Below are 25,829 nucleotides of genomic sequence, written 5' to 3' on the forward strand. Positions count from 1 at the left end.
AAGGATGGTCTAGGGGTTAGGGTGATTCAGGACACCTAGGGTCAACTTCCTTCTCTGCCACAGACTTCCTGTGTGAACTTGGGCAAGTCACTTAGTCTCTGTGTGCCTCAGTTCCTCATCTTCAAAAGTCCTTCCCTACCTCCCAAGGGTGCTGCGAGGACAAATACATTAAAGAGTGAGAGGTGCTCTCATATGCTGGTCAAGCACCTGCTGTAGGAATAAGACTGAACTGCCCTCTTTGAAGAGTTACAGGAATTTGTTATGGCCTCTCCATCAGCTAATAAGGACATTCCTTCCTCTACACAGGTTTTCTTTTTTCAATCTGGCACTTAACTCTGGGGGGCTCCGGGACACACAATATTATTGGCCAACTGTTCAAAGATAGGCACCTAAGCTGAGCTCATTATATACAGATATACATATGTATACGGCATCTGGTTCTTGTGCATGTGGTCACCCATTTTGCAGGCACACCTGTTTCACGGGCATCTATTTTTGAACATCTGCCTACGATCTACGAACCAGGGACTCTCTGTTGTATAATTTATTTACCCGGGAAAGCTGCAGCATCTGGGAATTTACTGTCGTTTTCCCTCTTGGGTAAATTTGGTCATTACCTGACCTTCTTAGGTTTCAGCTCAGCCAGAAGTTATGGACTTGATGCAGGAACCACTTAGTGGCCTGTGTTTTGCAGGAGGTCACACTAGATGATCATAGTGGTCCCTTCTGGCCTTAAAAAAAATAATCTATGAATCAGTGTCACATAGTGAGAGCACAGTTGAGCTGGGTTTATAATTTAGGAGTCTTCTGGCTTTTAGTCCTGGACCTCCCCAACCCCTAGGCCATCCAACACCCTGTCACATGCGTTACCTCCTGATGTGTTATTGATTAAAATTTCTGATGCCCTAAGACATTAACAAATATCAGTGCTTAAAAAATTTAATCTGGAACAAAGAATGATTAAAGAGTTTATTTTATTAAGAATCACCAGTTTATACTTCCGGACATTTTAGTTCTAAGCTCACAGGTTTTTTTATTCTTACCTCACAGAATGTTTTCCACGCTATCCAAATTCACTGGTATGCTCCAGTGCTTTACACCATGCTAGAAAGGCAAAGCATAATAAACCCAGCTTCATCGGCTGGTTACATTGAGTTTGTAGCATTAGGGTGATGCAAAGCAGCTGGATCCTGCTGGTGTATCCATCCCCAAAATATCTGTGTTAACTTGGCCTCATCGTACGTTACGTGCATTGCCATAGCAAGTAGGCCTCGGTTCTGCACGAGGATCCCATTGTGCTAGGCACTGTACAAAGAATTAAGTGTTAGCTGAGCCACTTGGTAATAGTGACTGTAACATCCCTATGCACAGGAAAACACCAAAGCAGCTCACCACAGTAGCATTTAATGTCAGAAAGGGGAACTACACAAAAATGAGGAAGTTAGTTAAACAGAAGTTAAAAGGTACAGCGTCAAAAAGTGAAATCCCTGCAAGCTGCATGGAAACTTGTTAAAGACACCATAATAGAGGCTCAATTTAAATGTATACCCCGAATTAAAAAAAATAATTGCAGCACCTAAAAAGTGCCACCGCTGCTAAACAACAAAGTAAAAGAAGCAGTGAGAGGTAAAAAAGCATCCTTAAAAAAGTGGAAGTTAAATCCTAGTGAGGAAAATAGAAAGGAGCATAAACTCGGGCAAGTTATATATAAAAATATAATTAGGCAGGCCAAAAAAGAATTTGAATGTAAGCAGAGTCAGGATAAGCTCTACCCTGACATCTGGTGGAAAGAATGTGAGAGAGTGTATTTGCATAGGCACGCCCACCCTATCCCAGACTGCCAAGCTGTGGGACTGCTTGGTGACAAATTGCTCACCCTCAGTTGGGTGGTACTGGCTAGACATGGGACATGGGTTCCAAAACCCAGAGAACTGAGGAAGGTTGAGGACAGGTATCTGTGCTGGGGGGGGGGGGGGGTGCGCGCGCGCGCGCAGTCTCCTTGTGGAGCCAGAAGCACCAGTTGCACCCCCTCCTCTCTCCAGTGTGGAATGTCAGAGTTGTTTTTTTATTCCCTTAAGAATTTAATTACAGGTTACTGAGCTGAAATCACTTTGGGCTAATGGTGCACTAGCACTGGGGCTCCCCTACTATGAGCTGAAAATCACTAAAGAGCTAAAATCACTGAGCTGAGAGCACTGAGTACTGTGCTAACTAGTGGGGAGCCCAAAGCTATACTGTGGAACAGAGCTGCTGGCGGAGTGGAGCAGTTTGTGGGGACGGCTGGAGCGGATCACGGGACAGCTGGTGGCAGCGGAGCGACTGGCAGAGCGGAGTAGCTGTGAGCGGCCTGCAGAGCTGAGCAGTTTGCAGGGACAACTGGAGCAGCTCACAGGACAGCTGGTGGAGCAGAGCAGCTGGCGGAGCGGAGCAGTTTCTGAGAACGGCTGGAGGAGCAGAGTGGAGCGGCTGGTAAAGCGGAGCAGTTCGTGGAGAAGGCGGGAGCAGAATCCACGGAGAGGCAGGGCAGTTGGCCCCGGACCACGTAAGGTGCCCCTTTCTACCAGGCTGGGGGGGGGGAGACCTGCAGATAGACTCTCGAACTTTGGGCTGCACTGACCCAGGACAGAGACTTTTGGGACTGTGGGTGATTTGGGGGTTGCTGGACTCAAGAGCCCAGGAAAGAGGACACAGCCCAATTTCCTGGGGTGGGTCTTTGCTCACGGTTTGGTCTATGAACTCTAGTAGAGGTGTTTTTCCCAATTTAGTGTTTGTTGTTTATCTCATGTATTAAATCTTTTCTGCTACACCGAGACTCTGTGCTTGCGAGAGGGGAAGCATTGCCTCTTTGAGGCGCCTAGGGGTGTGTGTAAGATTTTCCCAGGTCACTGGGTGGGGGCTCGAGCTGGTTTGGCATTGGGTTATTGAAACGGAACCTCTGGATACTGAACCCGGCCCTTGTTGCTGCCAACTTAGAGGGGCAGAAGGGTTACATTTTGGGGGCTCGTCCGGGATATCCTAGGTCAGTACCCCTCGCAAGCACATTTTGAGTGATCCATTGAATTGGGAAAACCCCTAATTACCTTGTTGTTTTTGATCTGTTGTATTGGGAAAAGATTAGAGTTTGTATAATGGCTCTACACTTGTTAGAGGATTGGTGCAAGGGGATGAATATTGACCCCAGGAACTGTCTTCTGGTAACGGGGGTGCTGGAGGCAGTCGATGAGGGCTCAATAGAACCTATCTTAAGGTCATCCACTGAGTACTTGTGTAAGTGCAAAATGCGTGGGCGCATTTTTGTGAGGGAAGAGGGCGCTTTTGCTGTATTGTGTGAGCTGCCCTCAGCTGTGGACCCTCTACAGGTTCCGGGCACGATAGCAGTGGATGATGGTGAGTGGAAGGTAATAACCACTGGGAGCCAGCCCTCACCAGCCCCTACTGCTGATGTAGAGTTTTTAAAGAAAATGTCAGACTTTTTGGGGAAAGAGGGAAAAACTTTGGCTGATATGCCAGGTCTGTTGGGCCTTAAGCCGAGAGCCCCACAACAGGAGACTGCTCCTTCACCTGATGAGTGGGTGAAGGCTTTGGGGCAAGCATTAGGGAAGGTCATGCCACCCCACCCCGAGTCAAGTCCCTATCATAAACTGAGGTTGTTTTCTGGGGGTCCCACCCCAATACCTGGGGAGGAAGCATTTGAACCCTGGCTGGAGCACACCACAGAGATGCTGCAGGAGTGGGCGGTGCCTGAGGCTGAAAAGAGAAGGCGACTAGTAGAGTGTCTCAGGGGGCCAGCTCTAGATGTGATTCGCACCCTGAAACTCAGTAACCCTGGGGTCAAGGTGAGGGACTGCCTAGAGGCCCTGGACCATGCTTTTGGGAGAACTGAGGGTTCAGAGGATGTTTATTGCAAATTCCTCAATGCCAGGCAACAAAAGGGAGAGAAGGTTTCTGCCTATGTCCAAAGATTGGAGAAATTATTACAGAGAGCCATCATGAGGGGAGCAGTAGCCATTGAGCAAATGGACCGGACTAGATTGGCTCAGATTGTGAGAGGAATTCAATATCAGAACCCAATCCTTCTCCACTTTCGATTAAGGGAACGGCAAGATAATCCACCAAGTTACTCTCGCCTGATAAAAGAGGTCCGAGAAGAAGAAGAGAGGCAGGCAGCTGGCGAGGTTTGGGAGGTGCAGCAACACCAAGCATCTGGCACAACATCCACACGGACACCCAAGGCACTAATGGTGAATCCTCAAGAGGAACTTACTCAGCGAGTGCAGGCCTTAACACAGAAAGTGACTGAACTAGAGAGTACCCTCGATTCAGCAAAGACTTCAAGGTGCAAGGAACCCTCTGCTACCATGGTCCAGAGGACTACGTTTAGAACATCTGCACCCCCTCGACAGCAAGGGAAAGGACAATCCTTCTTCTGCTACCGGTGTGGCCAGAGTGGGCACATTGCTGCAAGGTGTCAGAATGCAGAGAATCCCATGCTGGTATATCAAAAGCTGAGGACCACCTGGGGAAAGCCGGGAAACGGCCCCAGGGCCTGGGAAGGGAGCCGCCTAGGCCTGCAGGATGCAGAGGCTCCCCTGGAAGGAACCATGCGGCCCGAATCCCCCCAGGATTGATAGGACCCCGAGCGGAAGTCACTGTAAAGGTTGAAGGGACAGAATGTAGAGCAGTGCTTGACACTGGATCCCAGGTGACTATCATATTCCAGTCTTTCTACCAGCAGATGCTTGGGCATCTGCCTATACAGCCCCTGACAGGGCTTGGCCTATGTGGCCTCAGCATGGATGAATACCCTTATCAGGGCTATGTCATAGTACACCTGGAATTCCCAGAAGAGATTGCTGGGGTAAGACAGGAGGTGGACACTGCTGCTTTAATATGCCCTGACCCCAAAGGAGCCTCTGATGTGTCTGTGCTAATAGGGACCAACTCCAGCCTCTTTAGGATACTGGCCGATTACTGCAGACAGCGAGCAGGAGACCAATATCTGAATACCTTGGTGATACACACACACTGTGCCGCGGCTTACAGAAAAATTGAGGACACAAGAAAAGTGATGCCTGATTTGCCAGTAGGAGCACTGAGGTATGCGGGCCCGGTCCCTTTAGTGGTGCCTGCCATGTCAGAAAAGGAGGTGATTGTCAGGAGTACCTGCCTAAAAGGCAGTAAGGGAACATTAGCTGTGGTAGAGCAGCCAACCCAGGGAGGGCTCCCAGAAGGAGTGCTGGTTCTCAGTGGAGTCATAACCCTACCTGCTGAAGCCCAGGAGGAGGTGACGATACTGGTTGCTAATGAAACACGCCGTGATGTGTTTGTAAAACCAGGGCAGAAGATTGCAGACATCTTTGAGCCTGAGAGCGTTGTGAGACCCCAGTGTGAAGCTGAAGTTCCAATGATAGATCCTGCGAAGTTTGACTTCGGGGACTCACCGCTGTCTGAGGAGTGGAAGGATCGCCTGAGGAAGAAGCTTTGCGAGAGATCCAAGGTGTTCTCACTACATGAGTGGGACGTGGGATGTGCAAAGGGAGTGGAACACCATATCAGGCTACAAGATCCCCGACCCTTCAGGGAGAGGTCTAGGAGGATTGCCCTCTCTGAGATGGAAGACATGCGCCATCATCTTCAAGAGCTGATCGCGAATGGTATCATCACAGAGTCACGAAGCCCCTATGCCTCACCCATTGTGGTCGTTCGTAAGAAGAGTGGAAAAATCCGGATGTGTATTGACTACCGCACCCTAAACAGGCGCACTACAGTTGATCAATACACCATGCCTCGAGTACAAGATGCCTTGGACTGTTTGCTGGGTAGTCAGTGGTTCTCTGTGTTGGATCTTCGGAGTGGATACTACCAGATCCCTCTGGGAGAAGAGGATAAGGAGAAGACAGCCTTCATCTGCCCGTTAGGGTTCTACCAGTTCGAACGCATGCCACAAGGGATTTCTGGGGCCCCTGCCACATTTCAACGACTTATGGAAAAAGTCGTGGGAGACATGAATTTACTGCAGGTGTTAGTTTACTTGGATGACCTGATTGTGTTTGGAAGAACCCTGGAGGAACATGAAGAAAGACTTCTTAAAGTGCTCGATAGGTTGGAGGCATACGGTTTGAAGCTTTCAATTGATAAATGCCAGTTCTGCCAAACCTCAGTGAAGTATGTAGGTCACATCGTGTCCCAAGAGGGTGTGAGTACTGACCCCGATAAAATAGAAGCACTCACTACCTGGCCACGTCCCATTAACTACAGAGAACTCAAGACGTTTCTTGGATTTAGTGGCTACTACCGCAGATTTGTGAAGAACTATGCTACGATTGTAAAACCTCTGAATGATCTTACCAGGGGATACCAGTCCAACAAGAACAAATCTAAGACCCAGAATAAGCGAAGGCCTCCAAAGACTCCTTTGCAGAGACGCTATGGCCCCTTCGAACCATTTGGGCAGCGGTGGGATGAAAGATGTGAGAGAGCTTTTCGGGAAATCATTACTCGCTTAACTCATGCTCCCATCCTAGTCTTTGCTGACCCAAGCAAACCGTTTATCCTGCATACTGATGCCAGTTTGGAGGGTCTGGGAGCAGTACTGTATCAGGAAGTGGAAGGCAAACGCAAACCGGTAGCCTTTGCCAGCCGAGGACTGTCTGACAGTGAAACTCGCTACCCCATCCACAAGCTGGAGTTCTTGGCCTTGAAATGGGCCATCACTGAGAAATTTCGAGACTACTTGTACAGTGCTCAGTTCCAGGTGTGGACGGACAACAACCCACTGACCTATGTGTTAACAAGTGCTAAATTGGATGCTACAGGCCAGAGATGGGTGGCTGCCTTGGCTAGCTATGAGTTCAGCATTCAATACCGATCAGGGAGGAGCAATGTAGATGCAGATGCCTTGTCCAGACGTCCGCAGGCACCTGACGTTGCTGTGATACCCACGGATGGCGTGAGAGCTATCTGCAGTGTGAGTCGCCGAGAGCCAGAGGCCCCTGAGAGCCTTCATGGATGTGTTGCTGAAGCTTTGGGCCTGCCCCCTGAATGCGTGCCTTCTGCTTCAGTGAACTATATTGCTTTGGACCAATCTCCCTTGCCCATGCTCAATGCGGCTGACTGGCAGGAAGCCCAGCTGCAAGATATTGACATTTGTGATACACTACTTGCCAAAAGAGAGGGGCGAGGCCCAGCTGAGGTTGTCCCACCTACCCCAGAGGGTAAACTACTAATGAGAGAATGGACCAAACTGAAACTGATTCAGGGAGTGCTACACCGCGTGACCACAGACCCTCTACAAAAGCAACGGAATCAACTAGTGCTGCCAAAAGAGTACAGAGCCCTGGCCATGAGGGCCCTGCATGATGATTTTGGACATTTAGGGATGGAGAGGACCCTGGAACTTATCCGTAGTAGGTTCTATTGGCCTCGGATGGCCGAAGATGTTCGCAGAAAATGTGATACCTGTGCTCGATGTGTTCAAAGGAAAACTCTGCCCACAAGGGTCGCATATCTGAAGAACATCACCAGCAACAAACCTCTGGAGCTGGTTTGCATTGATTTCTTGTCCTTAGAAGTAGACAAGAGGAATATTGGGAACATTCTAGTAGTGACCGACCATTACACACGATATGCGCAGGCATACCCCACACGTGATCAGAAGGCCACTACTGTCGCTCGAGTACTGTGGGAAAAATATTTCTCAGTTTATGGATTCCCAGCCCGGATACACTCGGATCAGGGACGAGACTTTGAGAGTCACCTTCTGAAGGAGGTGCTGAGGATAGCAGGAATTAAAAAGTCAAGGACAACGCCTTATCACCCACAGGGTGATCCGCAGCCAGAGAGGTTCAACCGAACCCTGTTAGATATGTTAGGGACTTTGCGGCCAGAGCAGAAGGCAACCTGGAGCCAACATGTCGCATTTCTAGTGCACGCCTACAACGCCACAAAGAACGACGCTACGGGAGTCACCCCATATCTCTTAATGTTTGGGCGAGAACCAAGATTACCCATAGACCTGTGCTTTGGTGTATCCGAGGATGGAGATAGCTATGACACTCACCAGCAATATCTATCCCGACTACGAGAAAAGCTGCGGGATGCTTATCACTTAGCTACATCTGCAGCTCAGAAGAATGCAGGCCGCAACAAACATCGATATGATGCTAGGGTACGTGTGCAAGAGCTCCAGCCAGGGGACAGAGTCCTACTGAGAAATTTGGGTATTGCTGGCAAACACAAGATAGCTGACAGGTGGAAGGCAATACCTTACCTAGTGATGGAAAAGCTAGGAGACCTGCCGGTTTATAAGATCAAACCTGAAGAGGGTACAGGGCAGACCAAGACTGTGCACAGAAACCTTTTGCTCCCTGTGGGGGAATTGGTAGGCAGCCCTTATGAGATTGGCCACAACCGGGCAACTGGGCAGAACAAAGGTGCTGTGCCAAAGCCGCCTTCCAACGTGGACAGCCGGCTCCCTGCAGCTAACCTACCCCTACTCAGCACATCTGAGAGTGAGTCTGAGGAGGAAGACACAACCATGGTGTATCCTGGGATGAAGACAAGATTTCAGTCTCGATCCGCTGAATCAGAAGAGAGCACATCCTCTTCCGCCCTAAACCCTATGGCAGAAGTATTTAGGCCCATTCCTGACATCCCTGAGCCACTGGTGGGACCCCCGTGTAATGACTTACACAGACTATTGGACAGTGGTGACATACAGATGGAGGATGTCCCGAGCACCTGCGACCCTCCACTGTTAGAACTAGAAATGCAGGGGCCTATGCCAGTACCCGAGGGGAACTCACAGGAAACCTCCCCATCCATCACTCAAGAGGATGTCCCCTCTACCATAGCAACAGAGATTCTCAATAGGCGAGACAGGGTAATAAGACCAGTGAAACGGTTAACTTACGATGCACCTGGAGTGATTAGTGAGGAGCCTATACATTTAGCACACAGGTTTGTGAAAGCTAAAGTGGGCTATCTAATGCCTTTTGGAGGGGACCAATAAGTTGGTATAGTAGGGAATGTGATTTGTCGGGACGACAAATTCTTGGCTGGAGGGAGGATGTAAGCAGAGTCAGGATAAGCTCTACCCTGACATCTGGTGGAAAGAATGTGAGAGAGTGTATTTGCATAGGCACGCCCACCCTATCCCAGACTGCCAAGCTGTGGGACTGCTTGGTGACAAATTGCTCACCCTCAGTTGGGTGGTACTGGCTAGACATGGGACATGGGTTCCAAAACCCAGAGAACTGAGGGAGGTTGAGGACAGGTATCTGTGCCTGGTGTTGCAGTCTCCTTGTGGAGCCAGAAGCACCAGTTGCACTTCCTCCTCTCTCCAGTGTGGAATGTCAGAGTTGTTTTTTTATTCCCTTAAGAATTTAATTATAGGTTACTGAGCTGAAATCACTTTGGGCTAATGGTGCACTAGCACTGGGGCTCCCCTACTATGAGCTGGAATCACTAAGAGCTGAAAATCACTAAAGAGCTAAAATCACTGAGCTGAGAGCACTGAGTACTGTGCTAACTAGTGGGGAGCCCAAAGCTATACTGTGGAACAGAGCTGCTGGCGGAGTGGAGCAGTTTGTGGGGACGGCTGGAGTGGATCACGGGACAGCTGGTGGCAGCGGAGTGACTGGCAGAGCGGAGTAGCTGTGAGCGGCCTGCAGAGCTGAGCAGTTTGCAGGGACAACTGGAGCAGCTCACAGGACAGCTGGTGGAGCAGAGCAGCTGGCGGAGCGGAGCAGTTTCTGAGAACGGCTGGAGGAGCAGAGTGGAGCGGCTGGTAAAGCGGAGCAGTTCGTGGAGAAGGCGGGAGCAGAATCCACGGAGAGGCAGGGCAGTTGGCCCCGGACCACGTAAGGTGCCCCTTTCTACCAGGCTGGGGGGGGGAGACCTGCAGATAGACTCTCGAACTTTGGGCTGCACTGACCCAGGACAGAGACTTTTGGGACTGTGGGTGATTTGGGGGTTGCTGGACTCAAGAGCCCAGGAAAGAGGACACAGCCCAATTTCCTGGGGTGGGTCTTTGCTCACGGTTTGGTCTATGAACTCTAGTAGAGGTGTTTTTCCCAATTTAGTGTTTGTTGTTTATCTCATGTATTAAATCTTTTCTGCTACACCGAGACTCTGTGCTTGCGAGAGGGGAAGCATTGCCTCTTTGAGGCGCCTAGGGGTGTGTGTAAGATTTTCCCAGGTCACTGGGTGGGGGCTCGAGCTGGTTTGGCATTGGGTTATTGAAACGGAACCTCTGGATACTGAACCCGGCCCTTGTTGCTGCCAACTTAGAGGGGCAGAAGGGTTACATGAAGAACAGCTAGCCAACGACTCAAAAAGTAACAGAACTTTTTTTTTAAAGTACATCAGAAGCAGGAAGCCAGCTAAACAACCAGTGGGGCCACTGGACGACCGAGATGCTAAAGGAGCACTCAAGGAAGATAAGGCTATTGTGGAGAAACTAAATGCATTCTTTGTATTGGTCTTTAGGGCTCAGCAGGTGAGGGAGAGTCCCAACCCTGAGCCATTCTTTTTAGGTGACAAATGTGACGAACTGTCCCCAAACTGGGTGTGTGGGCAATGAAATGGCAGATGAAATTCGATGTTGATAAATGCAAAGTAATGCATATTTGGAAAACATAATCTCAGCTACAGGATACATATAAAATGATGGGGTCTAAATTAGTTGTTACCACTCAAGAAAAAGATCTTGGAGTAATTGTGGATAGTTCTTTGAAAACATCCACTCAATGTGCAGTGGCAGTCAGAAAGGCTTACAGAATGCTGGGAATCATTAGGAAAGGGATAGGTAATGAGACAGGAAATATCATATTGCCTCTATATAAGTCCATGGTAAGCCCACATCTTGAATACTCACGTTTTGCCCCATCTCAAGAAAGATATATTGGAATTGGAAAAAGTACAGAAAAGGGCAACAAAAATAATTAGGTGTATGGAACAGCCTCCATATGAGGAGAGCTGAATAAGACTGGAACTTTTCAGCTTGGAAAAGAGACGACTAAGGGGGGATATGATAGAGGTCTATAAAATCATGACTGATGTGAAGAAAGTAAATAAGAGTGTTATTTATTCCTTCTCATAACACAAGAACTAGGGGTCACCAAATGAAATTATTAGGCAGCAGATTTAAAACAAAAGGTTCTTCACACAACACATAGTCAACCTGTGGAACTCTTTGCCAGAGGATGTTGTGAAGGCCAAGACTATATTACTGTTAAAAACAGAACTAGATAAGTTCATGGAGGATATGTCCATCAAAGGCTATTAGCCAGGATGGGCAGGGATGCAAAACCATGCTCTGAAGTGTCCCTAACTTCTGTTTGCCAGAAGCTGGGTATGGGCGACATGGATCACTTGATGATTACCTGTTCTGTTTATTCTCTCTGGGGCACCTGGCATTGGCCACTGTCAGAAGACAGGATACTGGGTCTGATCCAGTATGACCATTCTTAAGTGGTAGTGTCTATCCTTGGTTTATTATTGAAGGTAGGCCTTACTACATTGCTGCTTATGTTGTTAAATGTATACAATAAATACGCTGGATATGCAACATGGTCACATTAATATTGCTGTAGGATCCTGTTCCTTTGGATTTCCTGAGCCTCACTTAAATCACTAGGCTGGGCTCTGGGGGGAAGAAGGGGGTTTGGGTGTATTGGCTGGGGGGGGGCATGGCTGGGCTCTGTGGGGAGGAGTTTTGCGTGTCTGACCCCCCATCTGGGCTCTGGGGAGGTGGGAAGGGCACAGAGAAACAGGAACTGGGTTGTCATAGGGGTTTCTTTAACACACTACTCCTGGGGGAATTTTTTGTGTGTGTCCATATTGTTACAGACATACTTGCTGACAGGCATTTTGAAATAAATTCCCAAAATAATTGAAACAGGTGTGATTATGTAGTGTTATTTTGACAAATAAAATTTGCAGAATTTTAAAATATTGTGTACAGAATTTTTAATTGTTTGGAACAGAATGCTCCCAGGAGTACTTTAGACACCGAAATCCCAGGAAAATCAGTGGAATTTAGGTACTTAAATGCCTTTGAAGATCTGATCCTTAGAGCCTAATTCTGATACTTACTCCTGTTCAGTAGCATTTTACTCTCTCTTTGATCACATTGGCTTTACTGTGGCTATTTGTGGAGTAAGAAATAACATAAGAAAGTGTATCGGAATCTGACCCTTAGCACTCCTCACCTTGACTTGGTATGGACTCAGGACTGTCCTTGCCATCCGCATCTTCTCTGCTCCTCTTCTCCTCTCTGATTACTGATATAGCTTAAAGATCATGTTTTAGTTATGAAGTAAGCTTAGGAAGTAGGAGGGAAATTAAATTTACTGCTTCTGTGACTAGAGATATGAAATAAATCTCAGATTCAATGATAGATCAATAACACCAAGACTGGTTTTAAATTATTAATAAACTATGAGAAATGAGCATAATAATTCTATGAATCCCGGTTCTGGGGTCCTGTACATTTTCGAAGCACAACCTGCACATCTTTTGGCAAAATCTACTGTTAATAAGTTAATGTCCTTTGTTTTGCTTGCTAAGCATTTAATAGATTCAGAAGTGGGCTGTGATAGGTTGGCAGTAATGCATTTTCTGTTACATAGCCATGAAAATATTACACCATCCGCTCCCAGTGGCATGACAGACAACCTCGCTCAGCTGGGGCCCAATGCAGTCTGAATTTTTTCCCCAGGCTCTGCAACAGAAGAGGGAACATCCTCCTTTGAGGGGGTCCATTCCGCTCAAAGGGAGATACATAGGGCCTGATTATGCTCTCTCACCAGTGTCCCAGAGTAACTCCACTGAAACTACTGGAGTTACACTAGTGTAAGAGGACAAGCAAGCCCTTAAAGGTGATTTTACACCATCACAGAGACCTATCCTGTTCCTGGGCATCCAGGAGAAACCACCTCCTTCTGCAAGACAACAGTGGGGCCATTTTTGAACCAGCTGACTGAGAGTCCCTTATGGTCAGGGCCTGCTCCAGGCACCAGCGCAGCAAGCTGGTGCTTGGGGCGGCCCTTGGAAGGAGGCGGCACGTCTGTCTCTCCAGAGGCAATTCTGCGGCGGGTCCCTCTCAGATGAAAGGCCCTGCCGCTGAATTGCCGCTGATCGCAATCTTGGCTGTTTTGTTTTTTTTCCTCTGCTTGGGGTAGCAAAAACCCTGGAGCCGGCCCTGATTATGGTAGAAGTTTTAAGGCACTCACACATGAAGTGGACTTTCCCAGCCAACAACTCCATTATGAAGCAGGAGCTATCAGTGAGGGAGAAGGGGCCCATTAGCCTGAAGAGACCTGTAATGGTCATGGGGATAGGATGGGAATGTGAGCAGAAAGGAGCTCCCCATAACTAGACTGTTTCTAGGTGCGAGGTCTGCTGTAGGGTATGTCTACACTGGAATTAGACACCCGTGGCTGGCCCAGGCCAGCAGACTCGGGCTCCTGGGGCTGTTTAATTGCAGTGTAGATGTTCAGGCTCAGGCTGCAGCCTAGACACTAGGTCCCTGTGAGCAGGAGGGTTCCAGAGCTCAGGCTCCAGCCCGCCCCGGAACATCTACACTTCAATTAAACATCCTCTTAGCCCAAGCCCTGTGAGCCTGAGCCAGCTGCAGGTTTTTAATTGCAGTGTAGACATATCCCAAGTGTCCTCATTGGTTTTGTCTGGGTTTCCAGACATCCCTGCAGGCTGGCCACATGAGGGAGCCATCAGCCAACAGAGGCAGTGAAACTGACAGCAGTCTGGCTAAGCACTGTACGCACCCCGAGGATCAGCTCCCACTAAGGACTTTCTTCTGTTGCAAGCCTGCCTTCTGACTCCTGCGAGGTCTGTCAGGGAGCACTACTCAGTGCTGGGGCCTTGACCCGTTGCAAATAGGCTCTCTGAACCTATGAGGATTTGACTTTATATGCAGGGAGTCATTATGACTCAAGGCACTGCTGCTGCTGCTCAAAAGCAGTTCTCAAGTGTAACCCTGGCTCTGATTTAGTCTCAGATCTGAACTCTAGCCTATGTCTAATGCCAAGCTAGAGGTGGATCTGAGCACTGCTACCTAAGCCAATCTTTGCATAAAACCCTACTAAAATACAAGGCAAAACAAGCCTAGCTGCAGAAAACCAGCTGTTCAAGTGTAGATGCACTGCGCTGAATAACAGGAGGGCAGCACACATTAGCAAATCAGGAATGAGATACATTTATCCTCCTGTCAAAATGCTTCAAATGCATCGAAGTTCATGCTGAATAAAATTGTGCATGTTTTTTTACCTTATGCCACAAAGCCATTTTTGAAAGCAATCCGACCGTTTCGTTTTTCCAAAGTGCACTCTTTGGAAAGCAGAGTGTTTTGGACGTTAAATATGGTGCTGCTGTTTGATGAGCTCACCATTCTCAACGGAGGCCAGGGATTTGTCTGAATAACTCCATTCTGTCTGGGTCCCCAAATCCTCAGCTTCACATCTTCTGTGAGTGGCGGAAGATCCATCAGCAGACTTCCTGCAAAGAGGCCACAGCAGACTGGCTTTTACGTTACTACGAGTGACCAGAGTGGAAAAAGCATCAGAAATGTACACTGAAGTAATGCACAAGCCAAATTTTTCAGAAATGACAAGTGATTACAGCAGGGGCAGTGCCAGCCTCTTCCCAGTGGCTAGGACTATACATCTTGTGGGCACATGCCACCTTGCCTTCTGCAGTTCTGAGCTGCTGCTGCTGGTGGTGCTGCTGCTGTCACAGCTGGGCTCTCAGCCAGCAGCTGCCGCTCTGCAGCTGCCCAGCTCTGAAGGCAGCACCGCTGCCAGCAGCAGCAGCATAAGGATGGCAATACCATACCATGACATCCTTACTTCTGCATAATGTTTGGCCTTTGCATGAGTAGGGGTGGCTACTGGGAGGCCAAGGCAAAGTTTGGAGTGGCTATTACCTGTGCAAGCCACTCTGGATTTTGAGTGCCTCCAACCTGAGACACCTTAAAGAGCCCTGATTTTCAATGTGTGTGTGTTGGGGGGGGCTGCACTTTCTGAAACCCAGACCTCTTTAAAGTGTCTCATGGTTGGCACCCACAATCACCAGTCACTTTGGACTCACAAAGGGAACAGATCTGTTGCATAAGAGGCTGATGTCTTCACACAGAATTTTTCAGAAGAAAGCCACACTCTAAAATGAATGAAAACATGGGGGCAACTATCAGCCTCAGGCACCCAAAAATATTAGTGCGGATCCAGTGTATAAGAGCAAGCCTCCAGCCTTGTCACTTTCATTATCGCTGTTCCCTGGGGATTTCTAACCTAAGCATGACTGGCACGTGCTCATCAAGCCTAACCTCAGTTTGGAGTGACTAATGCTCTGCTTATTTCATCTTCTGACCATGCAGCTCAGCTCTACTTCTCAGCGTAGCATTCATTCTGCATTGTGTGTGCGCCACAGTCTGACACAGGGGCCGAGTGTATTGGTGAGGAGAAGGAGGTGGGCCTCTTGGACCTAAGTATGATTAGCAACCAATGAGGTTTGAGGGATTGGCCTGTCATATTCTGCACTTTTTTTTCACCTAAAATTGACTGGCAAGCGGCAAAATCATTTTGAACTAGTGTTGACGAGCTGACATGGTTCCTGTCCAGCCATCTCTACCTGACATCCCTGTGAGATAGACAGTTAATTTAGTTTGCCTGCTAAATGGTCATTTAAAGGTGTTCAAGGCCTTTATGAGTATCCTCCTGCGTAGGAGAAACAAGGCTGAGCAAAGTGTCACCAGGGACTGATTGAATGGTACCCCCAGAAAGCCAGTGGATTTTTTCCCCATAGCATTAGTGATTCAGCTTGGCTGTTACACATCACTGCCTTCATATTAGGTGTCTTATGGTTAAGATTTTTAAAAGATTCTGGGCACTGTATACACTGAAATTTACATATTAACTGATGAAAACCCCACAGGAATGATCAATCTAAGTTACTTATATGGCCCCACTACTGTAGTATCCGAGTGCCTCACAATCTTTTACCATTTTTGCCCTCACAACACCCTGTGAGGTAGCAAAATGCTAGTATTCTCAACTTATAGAGGAGACACAGAAACACAGAGAAATGAAATAACGTGCTCAGGGTCACACAAAGCCTGCTGCAGAGCAGGAAATTGCACCCAAGTCTTCTAAGTCCCAGGCTAGTGCCCTAATCACTGGCTTAGATCCTACCTCACCTAGGAGCCAGAATTACCTACCTCCAGGGAAGGAATAAAGCCCCCCCCACACACTTTTCTACTTTCTAGGTTGCCAATAACATTTTTCTTGCATTTGCAGAGACCATTTGCTCATTCTTGTGATTTCCCATTAGTCCTCTTCAGAGTTGTGTAATTAATGTCTCCTCATATCACAGTGAAGAATTTACCCCAGGATGGGTATGTAACACTGTGGCGCCCCACTATTCACCACTGTCATGTAAGTAGGATATGTTTTGCACAAAGTATGTCTTGTGAGGTATCATTCTAAAAGTCTTTTATTTACCTACTTGTTATTTACCTATTCCCATAATATAAGAACTAGGGCCTACCAAATGAAGTTAATGGGCAGGAGGTTTAAAACAAATAAAAGGAAGTTCTTCTTCACACAGCGCACAGTCAACCTGTGGAACTCCTTGCCTGAGGAGGTTGTGAAGGTTAGGACTATAACAGCGTTTAAAAGAGAACTAGATAAATTCATGGAGGTTAAGTCCATTAATGGCTATTAACCAGGATGGGTAAGGAATGGTGTCCCTAGCCTCTGTTTGTCAGAGGGTGGAGATGGATGGCAGGAGAGAGATCACTTGATCATTACCTGTTAGGTTCACTCCCTCTGGGATACCTGGCATTGGCCACTGTTGGTAGACAGGATACTGGGCTGGATGGACCTTTGGTCTGACCCAGTATGGCCGTTCTTATGTCTTGATCTGCTAGACATTAATATCTTGTTGGATTATATGTGTTATCATCATAGGTGAAGTTATGAAGTTTGGCTTTGTATGAGCTCCTGAAACGTGTTGTGAGATTGAAAACACCCATGAACAACCTTTCAAGTGCAACAGTAAAAAGGCCAAACAATGTTAATGGCTTATTGAGGAACTGCACACAAACACAAAGATTACCCCAGGAACTGTGTACAGTAGAAACCTCTCAGATATAGCACTACAGAAAGGAGACTGTTTGACCCAGGGCACAGCAAAAGAGCTTCCAGCAAGTGGAAAGAAGTTATAAAAGAGGGAAAATCATAGGGGGTCCTCATTCTCTGTGCAAGAACACATCTGGAAACACCTGAGGGGCAAGGATTGAACTGTGGAAAATGATGGTCCCAGTCTAGAAGAACCATTAGCCTGTGTATGAAAACTTGGGAAAGCCAAAGTAACTTGTGATAATTTGTTAATTTATATCCTACCTATCTAGTGTGTTAAGCTCAGTTTGTGGTTTTTGTTTATTTACTAAGGTAATCTGCTTTGGTCTGTTGGCTATCCCTTATAATCACTTAAGATCTATCTCTTGTACTTAATAAACTTGTTTTTGTTCTAAACCCAGTTTGTGTAATTCAAAACTGGGGCATGGGGAGGAAATCTGTGCATATCTCTCTCCACAGTGAGGGAGAAGGCGAATTTCAATTAGCTTACACTGTACAGTTCTCTGTGCAGCGTAGGACAATACAATTTTGGGTTTACTCTCCAGAGGGGGGAGTGCACTTGAGTGCTGAGCAATTCTTTAGTTGACAGCCTTCCTATGCAATATTGATCTCAGTATCTGTGTCTTTCTCCAGCTGGGTGTCTCTCTACCTGTATGTATGCATTAGAAGAGGCTTGAGGGCCTGGCTTAGCAAGACTGGGTGAGGGATCCCAGTCTGGTGGAACAGGTGGGCTCAGTGGTACCCCAATACATCAGATGGTTCCCCAGAAGTGGGGGAGGAGGTGCAACCAATCACAGTGTACTGTTTTCCCAATTTTTCAGAATTTTGAAATGAATGATGCCTCAGTTCTTCCAAGTTGTAAATTACAATCTTTGTTGATATCCCAGAAGGAGACATTTCACTGTGTCTACATGTAGCAATACAATAAATGCTCTTTCTATAAACAGACTATTGTAGCTATTTTGACCAGTGTTACACACAGACCCTTAGGCGTACGGGCCCATCTTTTTACTATGGGAAAATATTGCTCAAATATTAATAGTTAAAGGAATAACATCAGTGGGCCACATTCACCCTTTGTGACAAGTCAAGTACACCAGAGATTAATTTGGTCCAATTCATTCTGGGCCAAAATTGTACCTTCTTTTGCAACAGCCCTGTTATTTCTCCCTCTCTCTGAGATTAAATAGGTCTAACATTTATAGAGGTGGGCATAAAAAATGGACCAGATCCTCAGATCATGTAAATGAACATAGCTCCACTGAAGTCAATGAAGTGAACAATGGAACTGCACTGATTTACATCAGCAGAGGATCTGGCCCATTGTTTCACCCAAACTATACAAACATTTTGTCAAATAAAATCATATAAATACACACACAACATCCAGAGCTGCTGTGCAGAATGCATTTTCCTTTAAGAAACAAACAATCATATTGATGTCTGGACAGGCTGACAATGTTCTTTTTAATATAGCAAGAGATGTGGGCTATGAGACAATTACTTAGAAGTAACTTCCAGATTATTAATAGCACAGATACAGCAGATCCTGCCAGATTGTAGATGACGAAGACATACTGTACATCTCCAGTTGTTAGATGTTCACAGTACTAGCCTTGGTATTGTACAAATATACTGTAACCTAACTGAATTGTACTGAAAAATGTTACAAAATACTCTCCTTACTTTGACTCCTTTGACTTAGAACCAGCATGTGGAGTTGATAGAGAAACTGCCTGAAATTCTAAAGGGGAGGGGAGAGAAAAGTTTTCTTTAAACATGTTTTGCCCTCTGGAACTATGGGGCTTTTCAGTATGAATTTTCTTGCTGTTCTGCTATTTTGTATTTCAGACAACACTTTGCCAGAGTTGCTGCCTTAATTGAAAGCTTTTTGTATTTTAATGATCCAATAAATTGTATGGGGAAGAAGGGGGAAGAAAGCCTTTAAAATTAGTTATAAAAAAAGCTCTTGGAATCTGAGGACAGAATTTTCAGAAAATGATAAGTTTTACAAGCAAATTTACTTTGCCTTCCTATTCAGTTATAATTAAAACTGCCCATATCATGTCATACTCTGCAGACTGTACCGTATGCTGTTCTGAAGACTCCAAGCACTTTTTAAAGAGATAAAGCCATGACAGTGTGCCATGTAAATTACTCTACAAACCTAGCAATATGCCATGTATACACAGTTAGCAATGTTATGTAAATTCCAATAATACATACACACACACAAACACCAACCTACAGCAATATGCCTTTTAAACTACCACTGCCAGCATGCCAAATGAATTCCTTGCATACAGTATAAACCAATATATTTTGAAAACTTTTGTTCAAACCTCCCAAAGTGCCATGTAAAATTTTGTATATGGGGAGTTAAATTGGCTAGAGTTTGGCAGGAACTGCACATTTTGCCCGCTTATCAAAATAGTGGACTCTTGTGAATTTGTCACTCCACCTAATCATGCTTGTGTTTCTGCACAGATAGTGTGCTCTCAGGGGTGTGTGTGTGTGTGTGTGTGTGTGTGACTAATCTGAAACTTCTAGAATTGCACAATTCTTTCTAGTTGAAAACAATTGTTAGTGGTGCTGAGACTGAGAGTGTGCGTAACCCACACACCTCCTAGGTGTGTTGTTCTGTCCCATCTACTGGCACCAAGACCACTTAGAGAGAGAGAAAATGAGTCTGCTCTACAGCCCTAGCTAACAGCCAGTTGACTGTCAATGGCAATACACGTGATATTGTGAGGAGCATAGAGAGGCTAAGATTGAGTGTCCTCTGATGCTGCTCAGTGAGAGCTAGTGAGAGTATAAATAGCAGAGTAGCTACAGTAGCATGGGTAGCAGCAGTAGAGCCATGACTGAGCTGTGCCGAGTACAAACCACCTGAAACTGGGTGGGTACACGGCATGTCTAAGCCAGGCCTCTGCTTCTGCTACCTGTGTTACCACAGCTACACTGGTACTTACACTCACGCTAGTTGGATGACAGCTACTGTGTATACATACGTGAGCAGAGAAATCAGCACGCTAGCTCGGAGCATAGATGTTGTCCAAGAATATGCCTACACTGCAAGCAAAAGGTGAGATTTTAGCATGGGTATACATGCCTGTGCTGGCTTTAACTTAGCTAGCATGGGTTACAATAGCAGTGTGGGCATGGTGACATGGGCTTCAGCATGGGCAAGCAACCCAAGTATGTGCCCAGGGTCCCTGGAGGACTTGTACTCAGGCTGCTATCCTGTACTGGAACGAGGGCCACCATATCTGCACTGCTGTTGTTACCTAGATCTGGACATGGCTACCTGTGCTACAATCCCATCTTTATCTGTACTACAGGCACACCCTAAGAGCTGGTCTGCACTTGGGACTACCTCTTATACCAGTGCAAACTCTTAGTGTAAACATGCTTCACCAGTGTAAGAGGTAGTTTGCACTGGTGTGGTTTACCCTGGTTCACAACCAGGTAGGGCTGGCTCCAAGTTTTTTGTTGCCCCAAGCAAAAAAATTCCCTCACCCCCTCGACCTCACCCCAACTTTGCCCCTTCCTCGCCCCTTTCCAACCCCTTCCACAAATCCCCGACCCCACCTCCTCCCCTGGCCGTGCCGTATTTTCCCCCTTACCCCTCCCTCCCAGGCTTTGCCCCCCCCAGGTTACTTCCTGAAGCCTTCCCAATGCCCCCCACTGCTGCAGCTCACCTCTACTCTGCCTGCTTCCCTGATCGCATGCCACTGCTCTGCTTCTCCCCCTCTCCCTCCCAGGCTTGCCGCAAAACAGCTGATTCGTGCAGCAAGCCTGGGAGGGAGGGGGGAGAAGCAGAGCAGCGGCATGCTTGGGCGAGCAGGTGGCAGTGGAGCGGAGGTGAACTGGGAGGGCAGTGGTTCCTCTTCCCCCCCAGATTACTTCCAGCGGCCCTCCCCGCGCCTCCCACCACCAATGCAGCTCACCTCTGCTTATGTCAGGCTCCAGGCTTTTTGCGCCCCAAGCGAAAAAAAAAAGGGAGATGGAGTGCCGCCCCTTGGAAAGTGCTGCCCCAAACACATGCTTGGAGCGCTGGTGACTACAGCCGGCCCTGCAACCAGGGCAAGCTGCATCAATGCAAGCCATTTTTCACACGTGTGCAGCACATCTATACTAGGTGCTGCTGTAACCACTGGTCACTGTGTGTTACACATCCGCCCTCTGCGTTACACATCCCCCTCTGTACCCACTCCACAGAGACTATGGGTCAGTTACAGCTTTCAGCTAGACAGTCTGGCTCTTTAGCTCAAGCTGTAGACACTCTGCTTTAAAGATTCTTGGTTCAATTCCTGATGTTGACCAACGTGGTGGCCAAAACCATCACACTAGCATCAGTGCAAAAATCTCAAGCATATGTGTGCTCTAAAACAAAAGAACTCAAATAGAGGGAAGGAAGACAGACACATTCAGAAATGAGTAGGAGATGGAAGAGAGATATGAGACCATCAGGGATTGGGGGAAGAAAGAGACACATGGACAGCAAGGGGACAGAGAGAGAGATTTTTACACTGAGGTGACAGGAGGAGGTTGAGGATAAAAAGGGAAGATTCAGAAGATACCTGAGGAGAAGAAAGCACAAGAGAGAAGTGCTGACAGTAACTGGACAGGTAACTGAAAGTCTCAAAACAAAGCTTCCTGTATGCCATGTTAATGCCCATGCTTCATGGGCCATTCACGCTGGGACTCCTTTATGCTTCTCTGGCAGCATGAAGAAGCCTAAAAGTGGGTATCTGATGCAAATGTATACCCACTTTTAGGCCCCTTTACACTTCTAGAGTTACTCTCATCCAATCAGGGAACAAAAACAGCATAGCATACCATGTGATCAACGTGTCCAATCAAATCTAACCACACCAGTTCAAATTTCAAATATTGAATTCTCCCACAAATTACTCACAATCTACAGACCAAGAATTATTTGTGACAATTATTTAATCGAACAATGTTAAAAATGGAAAAACATTGAGAAACCTCGAGGTTGTTCAGCCAGCACATGAAGAGAATAAGGCAAAAATTCCTCCTTTTTTTTGCTACAGATTATTTTACCAGCTTTCACAGTTTTTCCTGCTTTTTCCCTTTCTTTTGAGATTTTTTCCCCACAGAAATATTTTATTTTTTTCAAAAAGAAAAAATAAATCTAATGAACAATGAATAAAGAAGATAAAATTACATTGAAATTTCCCTTTTTTGACAATTTTTGTAGTGATAAGAATCTGTATACATTTGTATTATTGACTGTGCTTTCTGGGTCCAAAACAAGGAGTTCCCAAAACCCATATTTGATTTTTTACCTGCCATCCATCCATGTACCATTCTATGCCAAGGAAGCCATAGACAGAATATCATCTTACTTGCATTTTAAATTGCAAGTCAAAAGTTTGTGATCCAACATTTTAGTTCCAAGCTTCCTTTATCAGAATGGCATTTGTTGAGGTTACTATATGCATTCAGTTCTAGTTAGCTGACAGCATTGTTTCAAATCTTTGACCTATTCCAGTGGGGGATTTACTTGCAAGGATGTGGCTTATGTGAGTGCATGCTAAGAATATTTGATTTCATTGTGGAGAAGAGAGACTTTAAATGACTTTTATGCATTTAGAAAATAAACCTAGTATCTGAGCAGAGATGACTATTGTAATTCTAAGGAAGTGGGTAAGGCATGCATTGAAAATATAGACTTGAGGGGGAAACACCTATCTCCCCTACATCTCCAGAAGACACAATGCTGCAGCTTTAGCTCCGCAGGGAGAGGCAACTGCAAAAGCAGTGACTGTCCCTGCAGCGCCCAGCTGTTTGCCGCTGCCTGTCCCCACAGCAGCAGCTTCCAGCTTGCTGGCTCCAGCAACTGCTGTGTAGGGAGGGGGCCTTGCAGCATCATGTAATGGAGTGGGGCCAGTACACCCTGGCAAAAATCTAGGGGGGGACGACACGCATGACCCCACATGACTCGCATACACGTCGCCTCTGGCTTCTGCTCAGCAGGTAGAGGGGTCTTGGGGTTTCAGCCTTCAAACTTCTTAAGATTGTTGTATGTGGCTCAGAGAGTCAGTAAATTTGCCCACCCCTGGTACAAAGCCTTTGAAAATTATGGTTTCTACATGCTCAGTAGAGACCTCTTCAATTTTAGAAACTAAAAGCCAAAGTTTGTCCTCCCTGAGCATGTTCAAGCCTCTCACAGCTCCTAGTGTGAAGTCCCCACACAGCTACAGAGCATGCTCCAGCCCAGACTTCCCCCTAGTGGCCACTCTCAGCTGCTCTGGGCTTGGAGGGGAGCATGAGTGGTCACTGGAACTCAGAACAGGGAGCCTGTCTCCTCTGAGTGCTCAATGACCTATCTTGCTGGTATTCACACAGTGTAGAGGAGGAAGCCATCTGATTCTAAAGCAGAGGGGACAAAAGCTGGACCTGGGTGAAGGAAAGGAGAGATTTGTACAAGAAGTGAGTGAGACTGGGCTGGGGGTAGGAGAGAAACTGGGATTGGCTGGGCAAGGAGACTGGGGCTTGGATGAGCAGCCTGAGGAGTAAAGACTAGGACTGGCTAGTCGAGAATTGACTGGGATGAGGAGCCAAGGGTGGAGAAGAGACAAGAAAGAACAGAACATGGACAGGTTGAAGGTGAAAGACAGAACAGAAAGAATTCACTGGGCTCATGAGACAACACTGCCCTCCAGAGCCTGGAATTGAACCCACAGTTCCTAAGTTTCACCGTCCCTCTGCTCCAATCAAAGAGATCTGTGCAGTGGATCTGAAAGTTCCAACCCTGCTATTGACCAATGTGAGTGTTGAATTTGTATTTTTCAATTGCTTAAAAAACATAATTTAGAAAATTATATACCCCTTCTCCCAAACCTGTATGTAAAGAACTTTATAAATACTGCAAAATCAAACTCTCAAAAATTACAAAATACCAGAATCAAGGTTGCCTCTGAAACCTTAATTCAGCATCCTTATGCATATGTATAATGACTCAGTCTTTAATTACACAATCATATACTATTTTTGCCATATTTTCTAACTTTTGAGTGCTTGACATTGCAATCTTAATCGTGTTCTTTTAACATAGATTTTGTGTGTTTAATTAAATCTAAGTGTGGCTATTGATCACATGTGAGCAACTCATTGCAAAATAAATTTGGAATTTTAATCCTTTGTCCACAAGACATTATTTCATGTGAACTAGTGCATTTATAGAACAGGACCTGGTTTTTCACTCACTCCCTGGGTTTACTCCAGTGGAACACCAATGACTTCAATGGATTGGCTTCTGATTTACACTGGTACAAGGGAGTGGAGAATTGGGTATTTCTTACTACCAGTTTTAAAGACAATCACGTATAGCTAAGTGACTCCAGAATATTGGGGACTACAGTGAAATAAAAGGTGTTGAAAACAGTGCTACACAGGCGATGAAGCAAAATTGTAGTGAGTATAAAAAAATATGATTTTTGTGACTTAAGAGGTACTTTAACAACCTCTTCGTTCCTCAGTTTTCTGCTTTGTATGGTTGGCTGGATTGCCTGACAAGCAATAAAATACTGCTAAAGGCTGGATATACAGCAAAAGAGTTGCAATCAAACAGATTTAGGATATCATCACCTGACATTGTCTTTTATTAATTTGCTCGCGGTTGCATGCAGCAGAATGACTTGTTAAGTTCCAGATAGGCATAAGCCGCAAAATTCACATCTGGATTTCAAGCACCCTCAAAGTTCCAAGGTGTTGTTTTGGCTCCTCGGATGGATAGGATGGGATTTGCACCCAGCCTTGCCCTAACTCTGTTCCCATCATTGGTAAAATTCCCACCAACTTCAATGGGAGTATCTAGGCCAGAGTGCAGCACTATAGAGAATCCCTCCCAGAGAGTCTGTATTTGAAATTCAGATTTGGGTTCTAGCTCCACCACTGAAGATCAACACCCTTCTCTACCTAATATATCTGCTGCAAAATATCCATGAGTTTATGTAGCAACTGCGGGTCCATTTCCCAAAGCTGGGTACCTAAAATGAGGTGCCTAAATCTGGATGTAGGTGTCCATGGGTGGGATTTTCTAAAGCTCTCAGTATTGGCCTAACTCTGCTCCAACCAAAGTCGGTGGGAGTTTTACTGTTGCCTGCACCGAGAGCATTTAGATCAGCACTGAGCATCTTTGAAAAGCCCTCCCCGAATACCCATTTTAGGCACCCAAGTTTGATAACCATGTTCTCCTTGTCTGAACACATTTTAAAAGGACAAAAAGAAATCCCCTTGTCAGCCAAAATACCTGCCAATAAGCTGCCTTTGTGTGACATTTCTTCAGCCTTTTCCAAGTGAGTTTCCCTGGACTTTTTAGCCGGCTCTCTTGGAAGGAAGGAGACAGCACCTTCTGGATCTTTTTTATCTGGGACATGCTCTCCGCTGACTTCCTCACTCCTCTCTCTCTCTAGCAAACAGAGATTACTCTGCTTAACGTACTCCTCCACAGATTGCTTACCAAGGACTCCTTTTGCAGTCAAATACTCTTTTTCTAGCTTTTGAACATTTTCTACAGTGAGGAGCAAAATAGCAGATTGGGAATCTGATGAAATACACCCAGAGGGAGACGGGGATGTTCTCGATTGGGGCTGGTTACTGCCAGCCCCTGACAGCTTGTGTCCTTTCGACATATCTGCA

At 46.4% G+C, this 25,829-nt stretch overlaps 1 protein-coding gene across 1 annotated transcript in view; it reads right to left on the bottom strand.

The window, feature by feature from the left end:
• Positions 1-25,822, bottom strand: part of ERICH6B (glutamate rich 6B) — a 66,878-nt gene extending 41,056 nt beyond the window's left edge. Inside the window, exons 1-4 of the mRNA XM_050948945.1 lie at positions 25,441-25,822; positions 18,843-18,900; positions 14,408-14,553; positions 12,213-12,293 (exon numbers count right to left, since the gene is read on the bottom strand). Coding sequence (XP_050804902.1) covers positions 12,213-12,293; positions 14,408-14,553; positions 18,843-18,900; positions 25,441-25,822 — 667 coding nt within the window. The remainder of the gene's footprint in view (positions 1-12,212; positions 12,294-14,407; positions 14,554-18,842; positions 18,901-25,440) is intronic.
• Between the last annotated feature and the right edge of the window lie 7 nt (positions 25,823-25,829).

Source organism: Gopherus flavomarginatus, chromosome 1 (genome assembly GCF_025201925.1).
Source record: "Gopherus flavomarginatus isolate rGopFla2 chromosome 1, rGopFla2.mat.asm, whole genome shotgun sequence".
Lineage (NCBI taxonomy): Eukaryota > Metazoa > Chordata > Testudines > Testudinidae > Gopherus > Gopherus flavomarginatus.